The 21,968-nt window shown below is 41.5% G+C and overlaps 1 protein-coding gene across 1 annotated transcript in view; it reads left to right on the forward strand.

The window, feature by feature from the left end:
• The window catches only part of COLEC12 (collectin subfamily member 12), a 101,963-nt gene that overhangs the window by 67,861 nt on the left and 12,134 nt on the right, over nt 1-21,968 (forward strand). The window contains exons 3-4 of the mRNA XM_040587041.1: nt 13,172-13,294; nt 20,067-20,165. Of these exons, the coding sequence (XP_040442975.1) occupies nt 13,172-13,294; nt 20,067-20,165 (222 nt within the window). The remainder of the gene's footprint in view (nt 1-13,171; nt 13,295-20,066; nt 20,166-21,968) is intronic.

Genomic DNA, 21,968 nt, shown 5'->3' on the forward strand with positions numbered 1-21,968 from the left:
AGAATAATTTTTCCAAATAAAAAAATGTACACCTCTTGATTCACTGTGTTCACTCAACTCCCTTCTTTCTTTCCTGAACTGTTACCCTCCAATTAAGTGAACATTATTTTCAGTTACCTTGGGATTGCTTTCACTGAAACACAAGCTAAGATTTTGAGGGGGTTTTATTACATAAGATTGTACCTTTCTCAAGAAATTTTAATAATAAATTTATGTATCAACTAGAGAAGAAGCCCACGGGTCTGCCTTACAAATTCTTGTCTAAATTGAAATGTGAAAATTCCCACTTGTAGCTACAGATTTATATTATGCCTTCTGCCTCTTAATTAATATGTCCTTTAGTACCTGGGATTTTATTTCCATTAAAGCACATAAATTTTATACTGACGACTTCTAATTTTTTGTTATTTAGTCTTCTGGATAAGAAAAGCATTTGGTTCAATTTAAGCCTCTCACTGTCAAACTCAATCCCCTAATAAGACTTGTAGCAATGAGCCTGAAACACCTGGCAAGACTTGAGTCCTCTGCAGATGTAGAATCACAGGAGCCCCATACTCATGACAGCTCCCTCCCCTTTGTGCTGCTCTGGAGCCGGACACCCCAGAACTCCCTGGCTCCATTAAAAAAATATTTTGCAAGTACTTGGTTTGCCATGAGTTTGTAAGCTATCAAGAAAAAGATAGCAAGGAGTATATGTTTCAGGAAGATTATTACTGTTGCAGGTATTTTTACTATTATTACCGTAACTGTAGCAACATGTTTAGTACTTTGTTAGGGGGTGGTCTCATAAATGTCTCAAGATATAAAAAGATGTCAGGTTGTTACAAGGCATACGCACCCCCTAAGATTTAGTAAATTAATGCTCTTAATGGATTTATCGACTCCTGTATTTCCATGATTGTGTTAGAGTTTTCACCTGCTTGACATGGTGATTGTGTTGACATGAGGAAGGCAGTGGGTAGGTGCTATGCAGGTAGGTAGTATGTTTGTTGTACTCCCAGCTAGTGGCTTATCTTGTCTGTGACTACAGTGCTCTGGATGCCCCTTGCATAGCTTTTCCTCACTTGTAACAAGTAGATTTTATTAATCACTTTCTAGTGTTTGTCAAGAGAGTTTAAGTTTGCTTATTGCTTTATTAGGAGGGAAAACGTGAATTGCTTTCATCAACCACACTTCCATCTCTGTACAGGAAATTTCTTGTAGTCATTTATGGAATAAAAATTTCCTCTTTAGGCACAGGTGAATATTAAGCAGGAAAAACTCACAGAAATTGTGATGGTATTAGGTGGAAAAAGTCCATTTATCAGGGCCATTTGCTTCTTACATTGTTACAGCCATTGCACATTGGCTTAGCTGTGTGAAAAATGTTCTGATTGCCTAAGGAATTAATTCTGTTTTTTATCCAGGAAATTGGGTGCTAGTGAGGTATGGGGAGAACTCAGGAGTCAGAGATACTGCAGGACACAGAGAAGACAGGAGAGAGGGAAAAAAGGAGAACAGAACGAGCAAACTGAAAGGTGGTAGCTGTGTTGGGTCACAGTCTTTTCGCTTAGCCTGGAGGTCCAGCTTCACAGAGGAAGACATCTGTTTTGAAAAGATAAGATTCAGGAAAAGGAGGCAGAGGCAGAGGTGGGTTGGGGGGGGCTGGTTAGGGTGAAGGATGGAAACAGGATTTATTGTCTCTGCCATCAAGCCTGCAATATTTCTGAGGAAAAAGCCCTACCTTTAGAAAATGGTTTTAGAAGGATAGCAAGGTGAAAAATAAATCCTAGCCCTGCCAGCCCCTCTCCTTTGGAGGTGATTTAATGCTGTGTCTCAGGTTGGCCAAGGGGAGTAGTAAGGCAGCACACTTCCAGAGGAGCAGTGTTTATGTCTTGACGTAATTTCTCTCCTGCAGTTGAACATGTAGCCTCAGGAGATTAGGAATGCATTTACAACTGGTGGATTTGTGGCCATGAGCTACATTCGATGCAGTGCCTGTGGGCATCCTTTCTTCCCTGTTCAGTGTTGGTATCTCAGCCAGGCAGTATTGATATCATCATGGAACAGGCTAGTCACAAGTGTCAGCTTGCACCGGCAGCCATAATTAAATGAGTAGAGCAGATTTTCGTATACGTACTGTGTTTTCTGCACTCACTCCTGTGAGGTCCTACTGCGTTCTTCCTCATGGCCCTCTCCGGTTTTTGGGTCACATTCCAAGTAAGGAGCCTACGTAACTTCTAAGTATCCAGCACAAATAGAAACACCTTCACCTCTAATTATACATGTGCATAAGTCTTTTAAAGACCAAATAATGACCTCAGATAGACTTTTCAGTTGGAAAAGAGGCAATTTTTGTATTAGAATGCTTCTTAGTAAAGGCAACAAAAGCTTTGCCATAAATCCAGTGAAGTGTGGATAAAGGTCTTTATATTAATTTGAGTCATCAAATGCTGGTTAACTTTTTTCAGTTCTGTTAATACCAGCATTTCATTGCAACATTCCAGCTGGAACATGTGACAAAACTTGTAGATACAGATACATCTGCATTTTAATGCTAACAAATCACAGCCTTTATAACTTCCTCAAAGTTTTTCTTTTACGCATGAAGTTGGGCATACTTGTTCATAGCCTGCAGGCAATTATTTTTGCCTGCTGAAAGCTTCATCAAAAGTAGCTCTGTATTTTTTCCTAATGCAAAAAGGCAAATGTGATTGAAACTTTATTTTGTTTCACTCCACTAGGTGGTGAAGGAGAGAAAAAACCCTGATTAATGAGAAGGTCATGCAGCATGCTTCAGACTACCTAGTGAAAATTATTTTATATTCGTATGAGTTACAAGAGTTTAAAAGCACACTTTGAAGAGACACATGGGGTTTTGTAATGCGCTTAAACGAATGACCTGCCTTGACCATGTTAGGGGTACATCTGTGCACATATGTACCCCCACAGAAACTTACATGAAACAGATGGTTGCCGAGCATTCCCATTTAACTTGTGCAGGCACATTAAAAAAAAATATCTGTAGATAGCTAGAATAGCATTTGTGGTAGCATCAGTGGATACAGAAACGTTGCCTCGTTGTGCGTGGCTAGAGTCTTCATAGGGCAAAGATGAACTTTTCTTGTTCTGTAAAACAGTGATCCAATGTTTTTGGCACTGTCCTTAATATAATGTTAAAAGTTGCAGAAGAAGTTAGTAAAACAAAGGGTGAAAGCATCCTGCAAAGAGAATGGGTTTTCCACCTGTGTTCCAGATGACTTCACCGTATCCCGGTCAGTTGCTCGCAAGCAGTTTCGGCACCTACCACACTCACAGCCCCAGAAAAGATCATGCGCCTCTGTTAATGAAATGTATCTCAAAAGCCACAAAGCACAGAATTGCTATGTTTTCTACCTACCAGTTAACGTAACACCCTTAGTAGGGCCACTAGTATCTAAATACTGTGTTACAAAAATAGAGAATGTATGGGGAAATACACACTTTGAATGTGTTACCTTTTTTCCTCCTTTCAGTCAAATGTAGCTTGAATTAAGGCCAAAAAGTATGTACATTATTCATGAAATTATACCATCTTAATTAGGAGCTATGTTTCATTAGGAAGCTTGTTTATTTCAGAATGGAGGGCCTGGACAGAAATGGCATTACTTTGCCATGTGGCATAACTCTGAAGGACAGATCCCTTCTGTGACTTTGCTAATGCTTTGTTCTCTCTAGTTTTAATTAACTCATTGGATGGAATATCCTCAGGTTGTCATAGGAGGCGGTTGCACAAACCAAAGATCTGTCTTTGATCTCCCTATAGATCTGTCTATGTATCATCTTGTGAGTCAGTCTGGATTCTTCTCTATTGGGATACAGTTTGAGAGAGGATCTTTGCTATGATGTATTGTGGCTATCTTGCCTGTCATTGAACAGGTCTTTAATTCATACATAGTTTTTATCTTCCTTGAACTGTTCTAGTTTTTCTCTTATGTTCTGAACAGCCTGATTAGATTTTTGCATTTAGTTCCAGAGATGTGCACTGAGTGATCCTGTGCTTGATTTTCAGTAACGGAGGACAGGCACATCTCACTTGTCCCAGGCAGTTATTTAAAAGCACCAACACTACTGGTTTATGTTCTGGTTTGAGTTAAGCTCTAGACACGTCTTTAATATTCTATGGGATGTCGGACCCTCTGGTGGTGTGATATTCTTACCACATTGCTATGGCTGGACATAAAAGTGTTGCACATCCATGATTTTTCTTAAGATTTATCGCATTGGTCTTCAGTTCTTTCATATTTGCCTAACATACAGTTCAGATACTCAGCAGTCTTTGCTTAGCCTGTGTTGTGGTTGGGCTTTTTGTATCCTTTCAATTAAGGTATTTAGTGTTTAATCACAGTAGGACATTGTTTGGTAATACTATGTAATTAAATGGTCATGGTTATTGAAGTATATAATTAGGATTTCTGACAATTCATTGTGAATCTCAGGTCTACTGTGAAGAAGAACAAAACCAGAGAGAAAATGCTGTCTGGGTTATATAAATAAGTGAGAGATGATGGTCAGGATGAAAATGAGGGTTCTCCTCTCCTTTAATGAAAGGGTTTGTGTACATTACATAGAATAAAGTATTTCTTAGGCTGAAAGCTTTCCAGAGATAATAGTGCTGGCCCTCTGAGGCTCTTTATTATGTCAGATGTGGGGTTTGGATTTACGGGAAGCAGCCACTGCCTCCAACAGACTCAGTCTTGTGGAGGAGAATTTGCCTGGCCTCCCCTGCATGCAAAGTTTCAAGCTGCAACCTGCACATCATCAAGGGTGGGGTTTTTCCAAGGTGCCCCAGGGAAGGAAACCCTCCATTTCCACTGAAATAGCCTGGATTCTTGGCACGAAGTGCCCCCCTCCAGCTTCAGGGGATGAGGGACATGGTGATTCCTGCCCTGCCAGCCCCAGCCCCAGCTTTGCCCCCTCAGTGGTGAGAGTGGCTCTGTAGGCGCAGGATTATGAAAAATACTGTGAGTGGTGGATTATGCTATTGTCTTAAGCCTTTAGGAACAACTCCTCCCCACTTTTCTTTTTTTAACAGTCTGGGAATATGCTGTTTGCCTAAAATGCAAGCTGAAAGTCCCATGTAATTATAGAGCTGCAAGAATCATAGAATCAGAGCAGTTCGGTTGGAGGGCATCTTCAAAGATCATCTAGTCCAACCCCCCTGCAATGAGTAGGGACATCTTCAACTCCATCAGGTTGCTCAAAGGCCTGTCCAGCCTGACCCTGAATGCTTCCAGGGATGGGGCACCTACCACCCCGCTCTGGGAAACCTCTTCCAGTGTTCCACCACCAGCATTTAAAAAAATTCTTACTTTTATTGTCTAAATCTACCCTGTTTTAGTTTAAACCCATAATCCCTTGTGCTATCGCAACAGGCCCTACTGAAGGGCCTGTCCCCATCTCCCTTACAAGCCCCCTTTAGGCACTGGAAGGCCACAATAAGGTCTCCCCGGAGCCTTCCCTTCTCCAGGCTGAGCAGCCTCAGCTGCCCCAGCTTTCCCTCACAGGAGAGGTGTTCCAGCCCTCTGACCAGGTTCGTGTCCCTCCTCCGGACCCGCCCCAGCAGGTCCCTGTCCCTGCCAGTGCCGAGGCCCCAGAGCTGGAACAGCTGCGGTGGGGTCTCACCAGAGCGGGGCAGAGGGGCCGAACCGCCTCCCTCGACCCGCTGGCCACGCTTCTTCTGGTGCAGCCCAGGGTACGTTTGGCTGCCTGGGCTGCGAGTGCACGCTGCCGGCTCATGTCCAGCCTTTCATCCACCAGTGCTCCCATGTCCATCTCCACAGGGCTGCCCTCAATCCCTTCATCCCCCAGCCTGTATTAATACTGGGGGTTGCCCCAAGCCATGTGCAGGATCTTGCACTTGGAAAGAAAGGGGCACCAGCTTGAAAATCCCACAGTGTAAAGGTCAGGATAAAATCACAGGAACTGGCACCACTGGCACCTGCAGGAGTTGTGCAGCTCTTTTAAGACACAAATTCTCAGAACGGGCTTTTGAGGTGTGTTTTTTCCTCTCCAGAGGGTATTTGTGCAGGCCACCAGCTATGTAACAGGACAGTCAGGTTATGGAGGACACTGTAGAAACCTGTGGTGTTGGAGTGGTTTGGAGTCGGTCCATTTATTTATTAATTTATGAATAAAGAAGCTCTGTGTCTTGCAGTATTTACTTGAAATATCGCATGGCTGTTTTGGCGTCTGTCTTGATGCCATGTTTCATGATTTTCCACCTGGCATAGGAAACCTGGCACAAGTTAGGTGAGTACATATCCACCACTTAGATTCCAAGTTTCACTGCTTTAATTGCTTCCTAGTAAATAACCAGAAACCTTTTCAAAACAAGCATAGCTTGCATTTGTTTCTATTTGATTACAAAACCAGAAGCAAAACTAGCAAATCCTGGAACAAATGACAGCGTTTTGTGCTAAATAATTTTTCCAGTGGCATTGTAAAAATCTGACAATGAAGTTAGGCAGGCTGTTGCAATCTGCCTACCTACAAGCCAGCACTGCACCACTGGGGCAAACAGGATCGTGGCCGTTGTGGAGACAGGGCTTGGGGAGGGAGACACTGCATGTGGGAGGAAGGCTGGCACTCACACTCCCCCTAGACCCAAGTGGAAATGAACTTGTGGCAAGAGACTAAGCAAGAAGGTGGAGGGGCGGGCAGCAGACACAATTTGACGGTATCACCCCTGTTTTACAATATATAGTAAATGTGCTTGGTTTGCCTCGTCAAGAGCTCTTCCCCGCAAAGCCTTGGGGGTGGATACGCACACATGAGGGAGCTGTGGCATGAGGAACAGCTCAGTTTGAATGACGGCACAGCGTGGCTCTCCCAAACCAGGCACTTCCCAACTGCAACCTAAGGGTTTGGTGCTCCCCTGCAGACCAGTCATGCAATAACCATGAAGTTTGCTCTTTTAGCCACACTTACCCCTCAGAGGTATTTAGGTCACATTTAGGTCCAGCAGCATTTAGGTCACAGAACCAGAGAGGGGCTGGGGCACCATGCAGTGGCTGAAGCAGCATCTGCTCAGAGAAGCCTCAGCAACCTCACACTAACGCCATCCAATAACTTGAGGATGGGCTTGTACCTTTACACGTTAGCTAGGAAAAATGTAGGGCATCTATTTACACTTAGCTCAAGTTATAGCCTTTATAGTGTAAGAATATACTCTAAACTGAGGAAAGATTTGTCTCAAAATAATAATTACAAAAAGCATGAACCAGTCTCAGTTTATACCATTTATAACCATTATAAAGAATGACTACTTTTTGAGGTAGGTTAGTCATGTGGAGCCATTGAAGCATCACTTTTGCTGACTGCAATGAAACCATTCATGGAAGATCACCGGAACTGTTTTCTTGAAGGGTAGGTTAATAACCGGTAACACCACCCAGAAGAGAAGACAAAAATCTCGCTGTGAATTTTATGACTGGCTGGATCCAATAATCTCAATGCTATACAAAATTTAATGTTGGCCAAGATGCGACTGCTTTTTAATTGAGTGTGCTAATGTAATATGCTGGGTTTGTGTTAGTGCAAAAGCATATATTTTTCTGCATATTTGAACATAAGTATGTGTTGTGTGCATATGCATGTATATATATATACCAGCTTATATGCCTGAATTTTAAAATCCTCCCTGTCCTAAGAGTTAGGCTTACTTTCCTAATGGCTATCATGCATATTAGTGAAAACCTACCATTTTACACTTGGGTGCCTGAATTTAAGCACTTACAGCCAGGTTTTTCAAGGCATTTAGTTATTTAAAACTAGAGATGGATTTCTTATGGGATCATCTACTTTCGCTAGTGAGATAGGCACCCATTGGGAGCTTGTTGCAACTCTGCATGGCTAAGTACCTCTCAGTATTTGATTCCTACCTACACGCTGAATCATAGAATCATAGAATAGTTTGGGTTGGAAGGGATCTTAAAGTTCATCTAGTTCCAACCCCCCTGCCATGGGCAGGGAACTAGATGTATGTAGTTTTCTCAGTCCTCTTTAAATGTAGCTATTAGAATCATAGAATCATTTATATTGGAAAAGACTTTTTAAGGTCATTGAGTCCAGCCATTAACCTAGTGCTGCCAAGTCTGCCACTAAACCATGTTCATAAGTGCCACATCTACATGACTTTTAAATACCTCCAGGGGTGGTGACTCAGCCACTTCCCTGAGCAGCCTGTTCCAATGCTTAACAACACTTTTGGTGAAGAAATTTTTCCTAAAACCCAATGTAAACCTCCGGTGGTGCAACTTGAGGCCATTTCCTCTTGTCCTGTCACTTGTTACTTAGGGAAAGAGACCCAACACTCACCTCACTACAACCTCCTTCCAGGTGGTTGTAGAGAGCAGTAAGGTCTCTCCTGGGAGGCCCTTTCTCCAGGCTACAGTTCCCTCATCCACTCCTCAGTTTTGAAAACAATAGCTTTGAGAAATTTATCATTTGAAGGCTGCAAACTAGGCTTGCAGTCTTCCTTCCAAAATTCAAGGGATGTTACCCCTTTTCAATTAATCACAGTGGGGAAACCCCCTCCTAACATATGTATTCTCATTTCCTTAGTTACATTTCTTCAGTCATCAGTACATTTTTTTTTTGTCAGGGTTAAAAAGGGAACTTTGAATCTTTGTCAAAACTGATCTGCTAACAGAAATACTGCAGCTACCTATGATCCTCCAGCAAAAGCCAAGAAGAGAATACAGAGGCAAATGCTTCTAAAAGTGTTACTCAGCAAAAAAATGCATGTGCGTATCCTATTTGAATGTTCAGAGATCTGGTGAAGACTAATATAGTTGAGGAGTCAGGCATTTTGTAAGGTGGTTACTCTGTCAAAAAGCAAAGGTATTTAGTCTGCCATTAAAAAACACAGAATAGCAACAACAACAAAAAAAAACTCAAACCAAAAACCAAAAAACGCAGCTCCTCCTCCAGCAAAACCTCTGCTTATCTGGAGCCCAAAAGGAATCTGCAGATGTATACCCCCTGCGTGAGAACAAAGTCTTCAGTCACTGGAATGCAATGCTATAAAAACAAATACTACAAAGCCTAGTAACAGGGGGATGTCTCACTTGCATATTTTTTTGTGACCATCTTGGTTTGCAGAGAAGGGGGTCCCCAAAGCATGTGAGCCAGCAGGATCTCTTTGTACTAGGTCGCTCTCTGTTTGGCCAGATGTCTTCCCAACAGTGAGACAGAAAAACCAGAGCTCTTATTAAAATAAGGCAGGCAAAGGAATGGGAAAAAGCATGTGTCCAGCAAAATGAGGCACATTGTGTCCCATCTGATATTTATTAGATGTTGATCAAATCAGCAGTGAGAAATTCGCATCGTGTGGAAGTGACCCTGGGTCCCTGGGCTTGGAAGTTAGTGACAAATGTCTGGGAGCAGACCAACATTGAAAACATGTGTACAGGACACAGAGAGGAGTGTGCTGCCCTGGGAGCAACAATAACAAATGCAGAAGAGTTGACTTCAGCTGAGAACCCCTTTTTGCAGGTTTTACATATGTTCTATCAATGGAATGAGCATGTAGGGTCTTCCCCTGTACATTTACCCTACAGCTTTCTAAATGAGTGGTTACACATCTCCTGGAAGAGCATGGCATTTTATGTAAACCGTGAAAGCAAGTAGTCAAGTGGATAAAACTGGGAAAGTTTTGTCAAGTCAAATCCCAAGCATGTGCTCCTTCAAGCCTTGACTCTCAGCTCTTGCGACAAACCTGTATGATTTTATGTCAACCTGCTGGGTTTTGTGTGATCATAATGAGCATTTGAAACCATCTCCCATCTGTTGTTGTGTAATGTTTTGAGTATCACATCTTTTCAGAGCAATCCTTCAATAAAAATAAAGGCCCTCACCCTGCAGACAAAATGTGTCTCCTGTATCAGAACAATCTTGTTTGGCCTTGGTCCTTGAACAGGGTAGTGAGGGAAGGGCAGTTTGAAGCTGTGCTGCATGCTTGGAGAGGTCCTGAAGCCCTGATTACACTGTAATTCATCCCCATACAGAGAGGATTGCATTCCTGGCTTTTACCTTTGCTCGTAGCCTGGTTTATTTAACTGCACAGAAAGACATCAGAATGAGCCCTCCAAATCTTTTCTTCAAGAAACCTTTATCTTTAGTAATTTCTATATGTTTTGTAAACTAAAAGATCAGCTGTTACTAGCAGCAGAGTTAAGAACTATGTATTTGCAGTAAAGAGTAATTTTAGTAGCTCTGAAAGACTTTACTGTGTCTGTCTCTGTTAGAGCTCCCTGGCTTTTTACTCCATCCCTGGACCCGGGACATGTTATATGAGGGTAGCAGGGGTTTGGTGGCAGCCAGGTGCAATTTTAAGCTGACAGACAGAAAGCACCAGCGGGCAATGCAATACACAGTTCCAGCCTAGCTTGGTTAATGGAGTCACTCTAGCCTGTATGGTCTCTTTAGTACACTGTGTTTATGTTATTGATACCAATAGTGGTGGGCTGTTAAAGGATGGAAAGGCCTGGCTTTTGTTGGGGTGCTATTCTGATGTCAGTTTGAAAAGTAAAAGTTCCAAAAAGCCAAAGTGCTGTTTTATTGAACCAGCGATAGCAAGGACTGAGAGAAGTGAAACAAGATCCTTACAAAGCACTGGAACATAGGTGTTGCTAGATGCCAGATTGCAATATATCCAGTGACATCAGCACAGTTTCAGCTCATTACGCTACACAGGAAGCTGGAGTACAGTGATGGAAAGCAGATCATGTAATAAAATAAGTAATCTTAATATGAGACTGTAATCAAATGAAACTTTTCTCTGTGCAGTTGCTGTCAAAGGTTTTGGTTTTATTTCTGGCTTTCTCTGTGCTTTGTACCTCTGCAGTCTATCAGTCTTCCCAGTTACGGATCTGGTCCTGCTTCCATTAACATCAGTATAGGGAGGATCAAGCTTTCTATTAACTGTGTATTTAGAAGGTGAATGTGATGTGCTTTTTGCCCCAAGCGTCTCATGCTTTTTGATATGTGGGATGTTCAGAGACTTACAGGATTGGAATCCGAATTTAAAATCCTTCAGAGGAGGAACCTTGCATTCAGCGCACAGGGGCTCAATGAACCCATTAGTATACCAGCTAAGAGCAGCAAAATGGTGCTCCAGATACCATGAGTTCCCGCTGTGAAATAATTTCAGTCTCTGAATACCTACTGCAAACCTTTAGAAAACTGCACTCTCCCTTTCTGGCTTGCTCAGCAAACAGAGCTTCCCCACTAGCGAACTCCTTGAGACTGTCAACCAAACAAAGAAAAACAGCCCACACATCAGGACCCATAAGCAAACTTGGCTATGGAATTATGGACACTTGCATCTTTTCTTTAGTGGTGCAGGAGTTTTCAGCCTTCCAAATCCAGGCCATCAATAAGTGGGCTATGCAACTGCCTGTCTGTGCCAGCTCCCTTCCTTCCCACCTACTCAGGCAGGAGAGATGCCTTTCCCCTTTGGAGTTTCTGTTCCTGGGTTTATGCTTACAAGTCTTTGTCTCATTTTCCCCTAATGTTCCTGAAAAAATAACCATATGTTCCCAACTAATCTTACGCTTAAATGCCAAAGAACCCAAATCTATGACATCTCTTTCACCACATGACAACAGAAGGTGATGTCATAGCTGAAAAGTTTAGAAAAAACATGTAAGACGTAAGGGTGGAAAGTGGGCTGACCTGTGAGAGATGCGTTTCTGCCTTAGCCACAGCTACTATAAGTGCAGAGGGAATTGAGGAAAATGCCTTGTCAAATAAACTTTGTATAAATCCTCTTCCTGAGTTGTTCCAATATGGTAATCCCTGCTTCAAGTACCATGAGCTTAGGGAAGTCACTGGAAAATACTGTTATTTGTGAGAGAAGTACAGTCGACTTAACTTGGTATGTCCATCATCCATCCTCTGTGAACCCAGGACAAGTGGCCCGTGTTCTTCTCTGAAAAAACGGAAAATAAAAAACTACTCTGAAGAAGGTCGTGAGTTGGGAAAAGTAAAATCAGCTGTGGGTTAGGCCTCAGGGGAAATACAAGCTACTCATAAAAAGCTACGGAACAAGTTTTGATTAGTTAAGTAATCTGGTACCTAGAATTTATTAGAGCTTAAAGGTTTCCTGTGGGACTCCCCTAATAGTATACAAATAGTGTAAATTATCAAAGAAATGTGTTTTCTGACATACACAGAAAGCTACATTAATCCTGGCCTGCTTAACGTATATCAGAAGGAGGGATAAATCCCTCCCATTCATCCCAGCGCAGTGGTCCAGTTTTCATTTTTTTACATGCTTCTGTTTCTGATTAATTTCTTGGTAATTTAATCAATGCTTCCAACACTTTCAAGCTGTTTCTGAGGAGCACGTAGGGAGAAGAGGAATATTGGCTTCCCCAATAGACTTAAAGATACCAAACCATTCTGCAGAAAGCTCAAATATAAAATAGTAAAGGCCTGTTTTCTCTCATCAGCTTGAGGACCTTTCTTCTTAAACTTGTCCACAAGGGAAAATTCACCAGCATTTTTCTGTTGGTATAGATGTACCGCTGGCTTTACCAGTATAGCACCCCTTCTTTTCTGTGGAAATAGTATTCTCCAACCCCTCCCCGCCTCAAATAAGAAAAAAGGTCTCTCTCATTATGGAAAGCAAGTGTTCACATGGTAATCATTTGTGGTAATGGTTACAAAGCAGGACCAGTACTCCTACCAGGTTTTCACAATGCTATTTTATTTCCGTAATTTCCTCCTGCCAGAGCATTTGCTGTCTTCTATTGCCCCTATAGGGAGACTGGCTGCTAAGAAGGAGGTGCTGCAGTGTGATGCCTGACAGAGGAGGTGCTAATAAATATTTGACTTCCAAAGCTCACCGTAGTCTTGTTAGCATAATCAGAAAATAGTCCTGTCTCTCAGGAAAGCCACAGGTTTTCCAGTGAAGCAGAATCTGCTTCTCTTCCACACACTAAAATCCCAAAGTGATTGTATCACTGAGCTGATGCTTTAACGGCTGTGGAGGCTCTCCTGGTAGAATTGGCAGATAGGCACCCATATATCATCTGCTTACATAAATAATTTGTTCTTTAGAAAATGGAGGAGAGGAAATGGGGAGATAAAATCAGCAATGTGTTCTTTGCCATTGTTTTAAAAATCTGTAAATCTTCTTTTGCAGGTATTCAGGAGGGGACTCAATGTACCAAATGTAAAAATAACTGGGCACTGAAGTTTTCCATCATCTTATTATATATTTTATGTGCCCTGTTAACAATCACAGTAGCCATTCTGGGATACAAAGGTATGTATGTGTCAAGCCCAACATTTCACTTTCAGCCAGGCATCCAAGTGCATTTCCTTATACTAGATAGACAGGCAATTTATCACATTTCACTTTCAATATCAATACCTTGGCAATGCTGGCTTTTTGTACGCACGTAACAACAAACTGCAGCCGTTGGTTTTCACTTTCAAACAAGTTTTGAAACTAGATTAGACATTTGAAAGAAAAGAAAGAAGTTAGAACAAACTGATCATTCTTCTACCATGAAGGAGTACTAACTGGAAGACTCAAAGCTCTGTAATGTGTGCTATACCTTGCACACCTTTCCAGAATGTCCTTCTTAATGGGAGAGCCAGGAAGCCAGGAATAGTCTTACTAATATAATACTTATCGCAGGAACAAAGTGCAGGATCAATATTACTTTGGACTACCTGGAAAAAAGATTGAACCAGGGGGTGCCAACGTATTATCTAGAATTATTTTGATGAACAAAGTTGCTTAGACACTTTTGACAGTAATTTCAAAGATTCTGGTAGTTGGGCAACCCAGTAATGGAGAAAATTTCTTTTGTGCAAGTCATGGGCGCATTGGAAAGCACAGCCTAAAATCCCCATACATCCTCAGCACCAATTAACTGTGGTCACTTAGGCATTCTTATGAATGTTTTAAGGTAAATGCCTGCTTGTTGTGCAGTCATAGCTATAGTAAGTTAAATAAGACGTGAGTTTCTGGTAAGAAAAAGAAAGTGAATAACATCATTGTGAATATTATAACAGGACATTGCAGCATGTTGTGGAGAAAACCAAGCTAGCTTTAAACTAGCTGCTCAAGTATGGCTTTGAGAGTAGCATCAAAACCTCTCCAAGAAGCTGGGTAAATACTCATGTGATTAGCATGCAGTGCATCCTGTGGCGCCAACAGCTGCACTTGTAGCAGAGCTGACATCACCTCTGGTCCTTTGCCAGCGAAAGAAAAGGAAATTGTAGAAATAGAAAGGGATAAATACTTATTTAAGATGTTTTCTTACAGTTTTGAGTGGGAAGAAAATTAAAACTGCTTGGTTTACATGGAAGATTTAGCCAGGGAATTGAAAGAATATGAAGGACAGATAGAGACATATAGGTATTCCTTTTCCATGATAAAGCAGGTGGAATGTGGCAAATTAAAATCAAATGTAAAGAAATGCAATACATATGTAATTGGTCTGACATTCTCCTGAAGGATGTGTAACTGGTCTTTGCAAGGCAGATTTTGATGAAAAAAACCACTTTCCAGGATTCAAAAACTTTTTCTTGATCTATAAAGATAAGATCGTTTGGTTATGTGGACTAGGGGAGGACAAACTTAGGCCCTTTGCAGATATAAATCTGCAGAGATCTGCTTACAGCAGATGAAGATGGGATCCTTCCAGGCTATAACCTGGCCACTAAATGCCTGGGATTTAGCGGAATTTTCCTCAAGAGAGTTTTATACAATGCTGTCACTTCTGGGGCTCACCAGAAGACTCAGACCCCACTTGGCATCAGAAACAGTGTATCAAGTTGGGGGGACCATTGTTCTATGTCTTGCTTTGGCAAGTATTTGTTTATGTGTGTGTAGGAAACAATAGTAATAAGGAAACTGTCCAAGAGATCTCTTTGGGAGAGAGGGTTTCTCTTCCTCATTTCAATCCACAGTTTGCAAGCTTCTTTCTCCATGGGAGCCTCTAGCACCGTCTTTTCCCCAGGCTTTGCTCTTGAGGCCCTGTTTTTGCTACACTCATTTCTAAATCTCCTTCTTGTACTGAGTAGTCTTCAGTGCCTGACCAGGATCTAGTCTTTCTGTCATAGCAATATGAAGCCACATCTATCCGGGGCAAGGACAAAAGAATTTCCTCTCCCACAAAAAAAATGGGAAGAAGATTATGGGAAGGTAGATAATGCACATCTTGCTGACAGACCTTAAGACATCTTGGTGACCACGGCTCCACCACCCACTGACTCGGTGACTCCTCCACTTGAATGCCAAGGGGAAGAGGCATACACTAGAGTAAAGTTCTGTATAGTCCAGGGTATCCGTTTTGTAACACCAAGCAGCAAATAGTCGTATGTCAGGTATTAGTTTTGCTCTTTGTACCTGCAGCTTAAAAGCTTTGTCTCCACGGTGCCTAAGCTCTAATTTGTAAGGAAAACATGAGTAAGACAAAACCCCAGCTGACGGTCCATATTCAAAGGAATTATTGCAGTATTTTTTATCATTGGGAAGGAGCTGGACCTTAAAGGAAGAACAAAACTCAATATTTTATAGACCCCTTGAACTCTTCTCTCTACGTCAGAGTTTGGCTTGTATTTTTGATTGCAACATGACACTAAAAGAAGGCATTCTGCTGGCATTGGGGATTCTTTCAGTCTCTTAGCTAAGTTTCCATTAGATTTGCCTCCCACACTTAGGTTTATAAAGCCCAAAACTACTTTTAAAACTTTCATTTCTTACATGGTATTTTGATATCCTTTGTGATTTAAAATGTTATAACTACTAATCAGTGGATTAAATATGGCAGGCAAAAAAATAACTCAATGGGAGGCAGAGTCAACATAGAACAAACCTCCAAACTGGTGGTAAAAATTGCATAGTAGGTTGAAGAAACCTGAAACCAAAACATGAATTAAACATCAAGGTCACGAAGGAATAACAAGCCAGGTTTACTATTAGTTTGCTTTGAGAAAACATTAAATTATTGTTAAAGACATTTATAAAGCAATCTGTAATTTTTTACACATACTTTCTTAAACTAAATGCAATATGCAAAGCTGTAGTTTTTCTGATACCAAGCAGTGTTGAATTATCCTATTGAAGGTGAATACTTTTCCTGTGACTCACTCCAGTGAGGGAAGCATGTTCTCAGCTTGAATTTCTGGTAGTTCTCATTATCTGGTCAGTCCTTGTTTATAAGTTTCTTCACTAATGCCCACCATGACATTCATCTACTTCTTTTATCTGTCTCCCAGACAGAGTTTGCCTGTCATTGCCTAGGGCCAACATCTCCTGGTGAGATGGCACATTTTGTCCCTGCTTCTGAAATAGTGGCTGAGACGCAGACAGTCCTCACTGTTCCAGTCAGCAACTGCTTGAGAATTTGACCTCTTTTGGACTGTCATTACCACATTTTCCACAGTGACCTTGTCAGAAAGTGAGATGACAATATAGAGAGATCTGACCAAGCTGAGAATTAAGGTGAAGCTGTCCCAGAAGCAAGCTTAAGGCAAAGACAGACTGCATTTTTGAGAGCAGCAGAGTGGCCTTCATAAGGGATATTACAGCTAATCTGCTTGCTTTGCCTTTGCCTTTTCCTGGAGAAGATTGGAAGCGGCTGTTCAAGCCTGAGACACTCCCCAGAGGTTGACTGCTGAGAGTGCTCCACATGCTCACCTACCGCTGAAGGCTCCATCTAGAGATGGTGGTGGGAGCTACTGCCAGGGAAGGAAAGGCATTCACAGTAACAGGACATCCATCTATATAACCCATTTTGACCTCAAGAGCAGCAAAAACTACCTTGGCCACAGCTCTCTACTTATTCTTCCTAGAGTTCATCCTTTCCACTTGCGGGGCAGTAGCAAGAAAGTAAATAAGCTACAGCTAGCTTGTGGAAGGAGTTTGGGCAGGACATCAAGTCCCCCAGGCCCACAGTTTGTTTGACTGTGGAGGCTGAGATCCTGCCCTTGAATAAAGCTAATGTATGTATTGATTTGTCTATGAGATGACAAAGTTCAATTTAACCTGCATCACTGGGAATCCTTAAGCTAACCCTGTATTCACGTTTGCAAAGACCTTTACTGTTTCTGCTGCTGGATCTGGGTGGTTTGAACTTGACTCTGGTTCTCTCTCCTCTACACTTCACACACAACAGGACTGACTTGCCCTCTGAGGGGAAACAGAATTAAAATAAAGGAAATAGCTTGCCTGATATAGCTAATTCTGCACTTCACATCAGTTAATCTGGGTAAGTCATTGCCAGTTTAGTGTCAAATAGCCAAAAGTATATACCTTCTGTATTTGAAAGCAGACTTCTCTTTCCAGCTTCTCTAAAACAGCATCTTCCAGCTAAGTGTTTGGCTTCCAGTTACGCACTGAAATGAAAAATTGTTACTCTCTGTAGGAGACAAGCTGCTGGGGACTGAAAGACCTTTTAACAGTGCTCATTAGTGATCTTTCAGACACAGTCCAGGCACAGTCTTCCCCACATATCATGGCCAATTGTCAATAATACCATTAAGGCTTCTGATTAAAGTCCTGCTTCAATAAGTTTTTGGGGTGTTCCACATAAAGAATGTCCATAGCTACTGTCCAGCTTTGGTCTTTTTATTGTGGGGTGGTGTTTGTTTGTTTTTTTTTACTTTTGGCAATGAAAATACCATACACTGTGTATCTTTAATTCCACCCAATCTCATCTAACTGCCAGTGCAGGCTACTACGTATTGATAGGATTTCTACTGTTTTCATTTGCTTTGGACTTTTCAGGGGAATATTTTAGCCCAAGTTTCCAGTGTTAGATTTCATTCAACCATGAAAATATTCTTGTTGTTATAGGACAGTATAAAATCTCAGTTTTACAAAATTCAGATCTGAAGTACAAACTGGCATTCATTTGAACAGCAAAAGGAAGAAACTACATTTTCCTTTCATTATTGATAATATATATTCATTTGCCAACTCCAAGTGTATTTGTATAACTGGAGAAAACAGGTGAATATTACACTAAATCCGAATTAACAAGACCCATAGGTGATGTGACATTGCCAGTCAAGGCAAATGTCCAGCACTAACACTTGAAGTGGGCCTGCTTTTTAAATCCAGATGCTTTCACAAGGTCCTCTCTAAGTGCCCAGAGTGAGCCAAGTCCTTCACAGTGACCATCCAGAAACAAATCAGACCACAGACTGAACAAGGAGCTACCTAGAGCTAGCCAGAAGGAAAAGCCAGGTATGGCCCCCACACTCACTGCATGTGATGTGTAGGTGTATACATTCATCAGTGGAGTGTCAAAAGTAACTGAAGGACCTTTGCTGGTCTGGGCTCCAGCCTGGAAGACAGTTGGGCAGGACAAACAGAGTCAACTGGATTCGTTTAGGAAAAATGGCATACAGCATTCTGACAAGTAATGTTAACGAGCAGAAGAACCAGTGAAAAATTAGTACTATACTAGGGGGAGAAATGCTTTCTAAAGCAGAAGGTATTGGGCAATGGTTACCCTGAGAAAGCAAAGCTATTATTGTAGCCTGGATCTGGTGTTGAGCAAGCAGTTTGCCATCATCTGAAATACAGAAAGCCATACTCTGACTCCATCTGTGCACACACAGTAAAGTCCCTGTTTTGCTGGCTTGTTAGCAGTATAGAAAGGAGCAGACAGGTAATTCACCAAAGGATGTCTGGTCTCTCTGAAAACCTTGAGACTTTTCCCCTGTTGTAACTCCATTCACCTCAGTGCAGCTGCACCAGAGATAATCTTGGTCTGCTTTTTCTCCTGTTGGTTTTTAGGAGGCAATAGAGGCCTGCTGTGCAGCTGTGGTACCCAGAGTCAGAAAAACAAGGGCAAAAGTTAATAAAAAAGGAGCACTTGGTGGACTACACTTCAAAGGTCTGGGATTCCTGTAGTTGCTCATGAGCAGCAAAAGATCCCCTGAATTTCCGCTTCTAGTAAAAACCCAAATCTTGACATAGCAACAACTTCTATGAGGCTATTTCCTAGCTGCAGATTATCTCACAGACAGAAAGAGTAGCAGTCTCAAGACAGGGGAAGCACCTTGTTTCTTCTGTTTGAAAGCAGAATCTGGCACAACAAGTTGTGTAGCCTCTCTTACGGTTTGTTCAGATCCATTCTGTTCCCAGTGTAGCAAAAGGGCTAAACAATCTCGTGATGAAAAGAACTTTCTGCCCCTGGTTGTGGCTTGAATGTAAAAGCCTATTAGACAAGGTTTGGTATGGAACTTGGAGGCTGCCTCTAACTTTGCAAACATTTCATTTTTTGACACTGGAAACCACCTCAGGTACTTTATTTATTGCTCTGCTTTTTCTGTCTCCGTATTGCATCAAACAATCAGATCATCTCAGTGACAAGAAAACTACCCAGACATCACAACATACAGACCACATCAGCCATAAATCTGACCTTGCTAAATGACCATTCTTTCAATGTTAATGAGGCAGAATGGTTTCAGGACTGGTTTGAGTGATCTGAACCATTATCAAGATGTTTAAAAGTCGATCCTCAAAACATCTAGTAATTATATCTTCAAACTGCTATCTCAGCCCAAAGTTTGCTGTCCAGGTGGCAATTGCTAATGATCAAAAGGCACATGAAAAAGAAATGTTCTTTTTAAGGATAAGTGACTCATAGCAAAATAAGGGGAAGTCTTCTCTCATGCATCTGAGCATTTAGCAATCAGTCTGCCTTTGCCACACAGCACTGTGCTTGGAGCATGGAAATACTGTTAAAAGGACTTGGTTCATGAGGAAAACCCACAGAGAGGGGTTTCCTTATTCAGGTGAGAGATTCCTCATGAGCAAAGAAATGTTTGTCGACTGTTGGCAGACTGAAGAACCGGAAGAATGCTGGGTCCCACCAGCAGGTAAGAGCTCATCCTTCCAACATTCCACAGAGCAACAGCAGAGTGCAGTGGCAAATGAAGCAATTTAAAGGTGGTTTCTTTTTTTGATGGTAATGGTGCTGGTTTTATTTGCTTTCTTGTTTACTAGACTTTTTTCATAATTTCACTTTTCTTCTTACCATAACATACTGTTCTCTTTCCCCTAGTTGTAGAAAAAATGGACAACGTGACAGGTGGTCTGGAAACATCCCACAGAAGATATACAGAAAAGCTTACAGAGGTGGAGAGTGATCTGAAGAAATTAGGTAATCTACACACAAGCAAAGCCCCTTTGTATTATGGCTTTGGAGTGTTCTACTGGCAGATAGTAGCAGGAAATTTGTCTGAAAAATCTGTGGCTGTGACAAGGTACAGCATTTCTATTCCAGTTTTTCAAGTACTTGGGAAAGCTCTTAAAAATAGTTAAGATCATCTCTACTCAGGTCAGCATTTTAAGCATACTTCAATATTTATGGTTCCCACTGAAGTCACTCTGAAATCATTTATACTAAAACAGACACTTAAAGGTTGTCTTCACGAGTAGTCTTCTCTGAGGTAGAGATGTAAAACATAGCAGAAGCTGTTGCACAGCACAAGAGGTTCTACATAAAATGGTATCTTGTCACCCAGTCATCTTGATGCTTTTTTAGCAATTAAGACTCAAAACTGAAGGCCGTCTGAAGGGGCTTACAAACAATCAGATGTTCAGAACTCATATCTGAGGCAAGTTGATTCATTCCATAAAATGTTTCCTAATCATCTGAAGGAATACAGGACACAAGGTTGTTACGAGTTCGGGTCTCCCAAGTGCTATCACAGGTTTCAATTTGCAGGAAGATGGACAAAAATCATAGATAAGGATTCTACTCACTATGTGTACATTTTTACCTTTCTTCCTTGTCTGCAAAGGAAACAGCCTTTATTTCCAATTTATGTATGCATAGACATAGTTTATAGAATTTGTATTTTTATATATATTAATATACACATACATGCATGTGCTTCTTGAAATAAGTGGTTTGGCTTCATAAAGCGTATATTGAGATGTGTAATTCTAGGAAAAATTGCTTGCAGCTTGATCATAATTTTTTACAACTTTTTCCCCTCAAAAAATAGCTGGATTCTGAAGTAATTGTGCACTGCATTTAGTTCAAAGACAGGGTAATTCAGTAGCATGTACTTTTACTGGTACATGTACAGAAGTAAATGTTACACCTTAAAGTGCATGCAACCTTTTGGGTTGTATTTGGGTTATTATATTATGCTGATTAAATTTTCACAACTTGGAGCACCTTTGATTCATTCACACCCACACATTTTTACATGCTGCTGGATGGATGGCCAGTGAGATGCTCAGGACCATCAGTTCCCATTTAAGTGGACTTGCCATGGAGGAGGTTAAGAAAGTTATGAGGCAATGTGTGGGAAGCATAAAGGTAAGAGAACTGCTGTAGGACCAGAAAGAAAACAATCTGTGAGGAATGAAAGACAGGCTTTCAGAGATTAGCTGTATGTGGACTGGCAGTTGTCAGAGCTGGGTAAGAAGAGTTTGAGCTATAACCAAGAGGTAAACATATGAGTCAGAACTGAGAAGATACTGGAGTGAGATAAGTGGTGGTGAGAGGAACTGTGCTTGGGAAGATGTCCATCCCTGAAAGAGTCCATAAACATTTCAGACTGAAGTCTAGCAAGCCACCATTTGATGTTCGCCATCATGACTCATTCAGACACACCAGAAGAAAGCTCCATACAGAGCTGTATTCACTGTAGTTTATGAAAAGCATCCTGCTCTCTCTTGGAGTCATCGGAAATGATGGACTTCAGACTGCATAATTCATAAATTTAGCTACACTTAGATGAGGACAAAAATATATGGGCTATGTGTAGGAGAGGGAAGTGACTGAGATCAAGAAGGGGAGTCTTCCCTGAAAGCGAGTGTTGACTGCTTATTTCCTTGGTTTCTATGTCCTGACTGATGATGTGCAGCCTCAAAAGCTTAATCATACACAGACAAGCTTCCAGAAGTATTCTGTGGGGCAGTATATGCAAGAGCAGAGATGCTCATTGTT

The sequence above is a fragment of the Falco naumanni genome, chromosome 3, assembly GCF_017639655.2.
Source record: "Falco naumanni isolate bFalNau1 chromosome 3, bFalNau1.pat, whole genome shotgun sequence".
Classification (NCBI taxonomy): Eukaryota; Metazoa; Chordata; class Aves; order Falconiformes; family Falconidae; genus Falco; species Falco naumanni.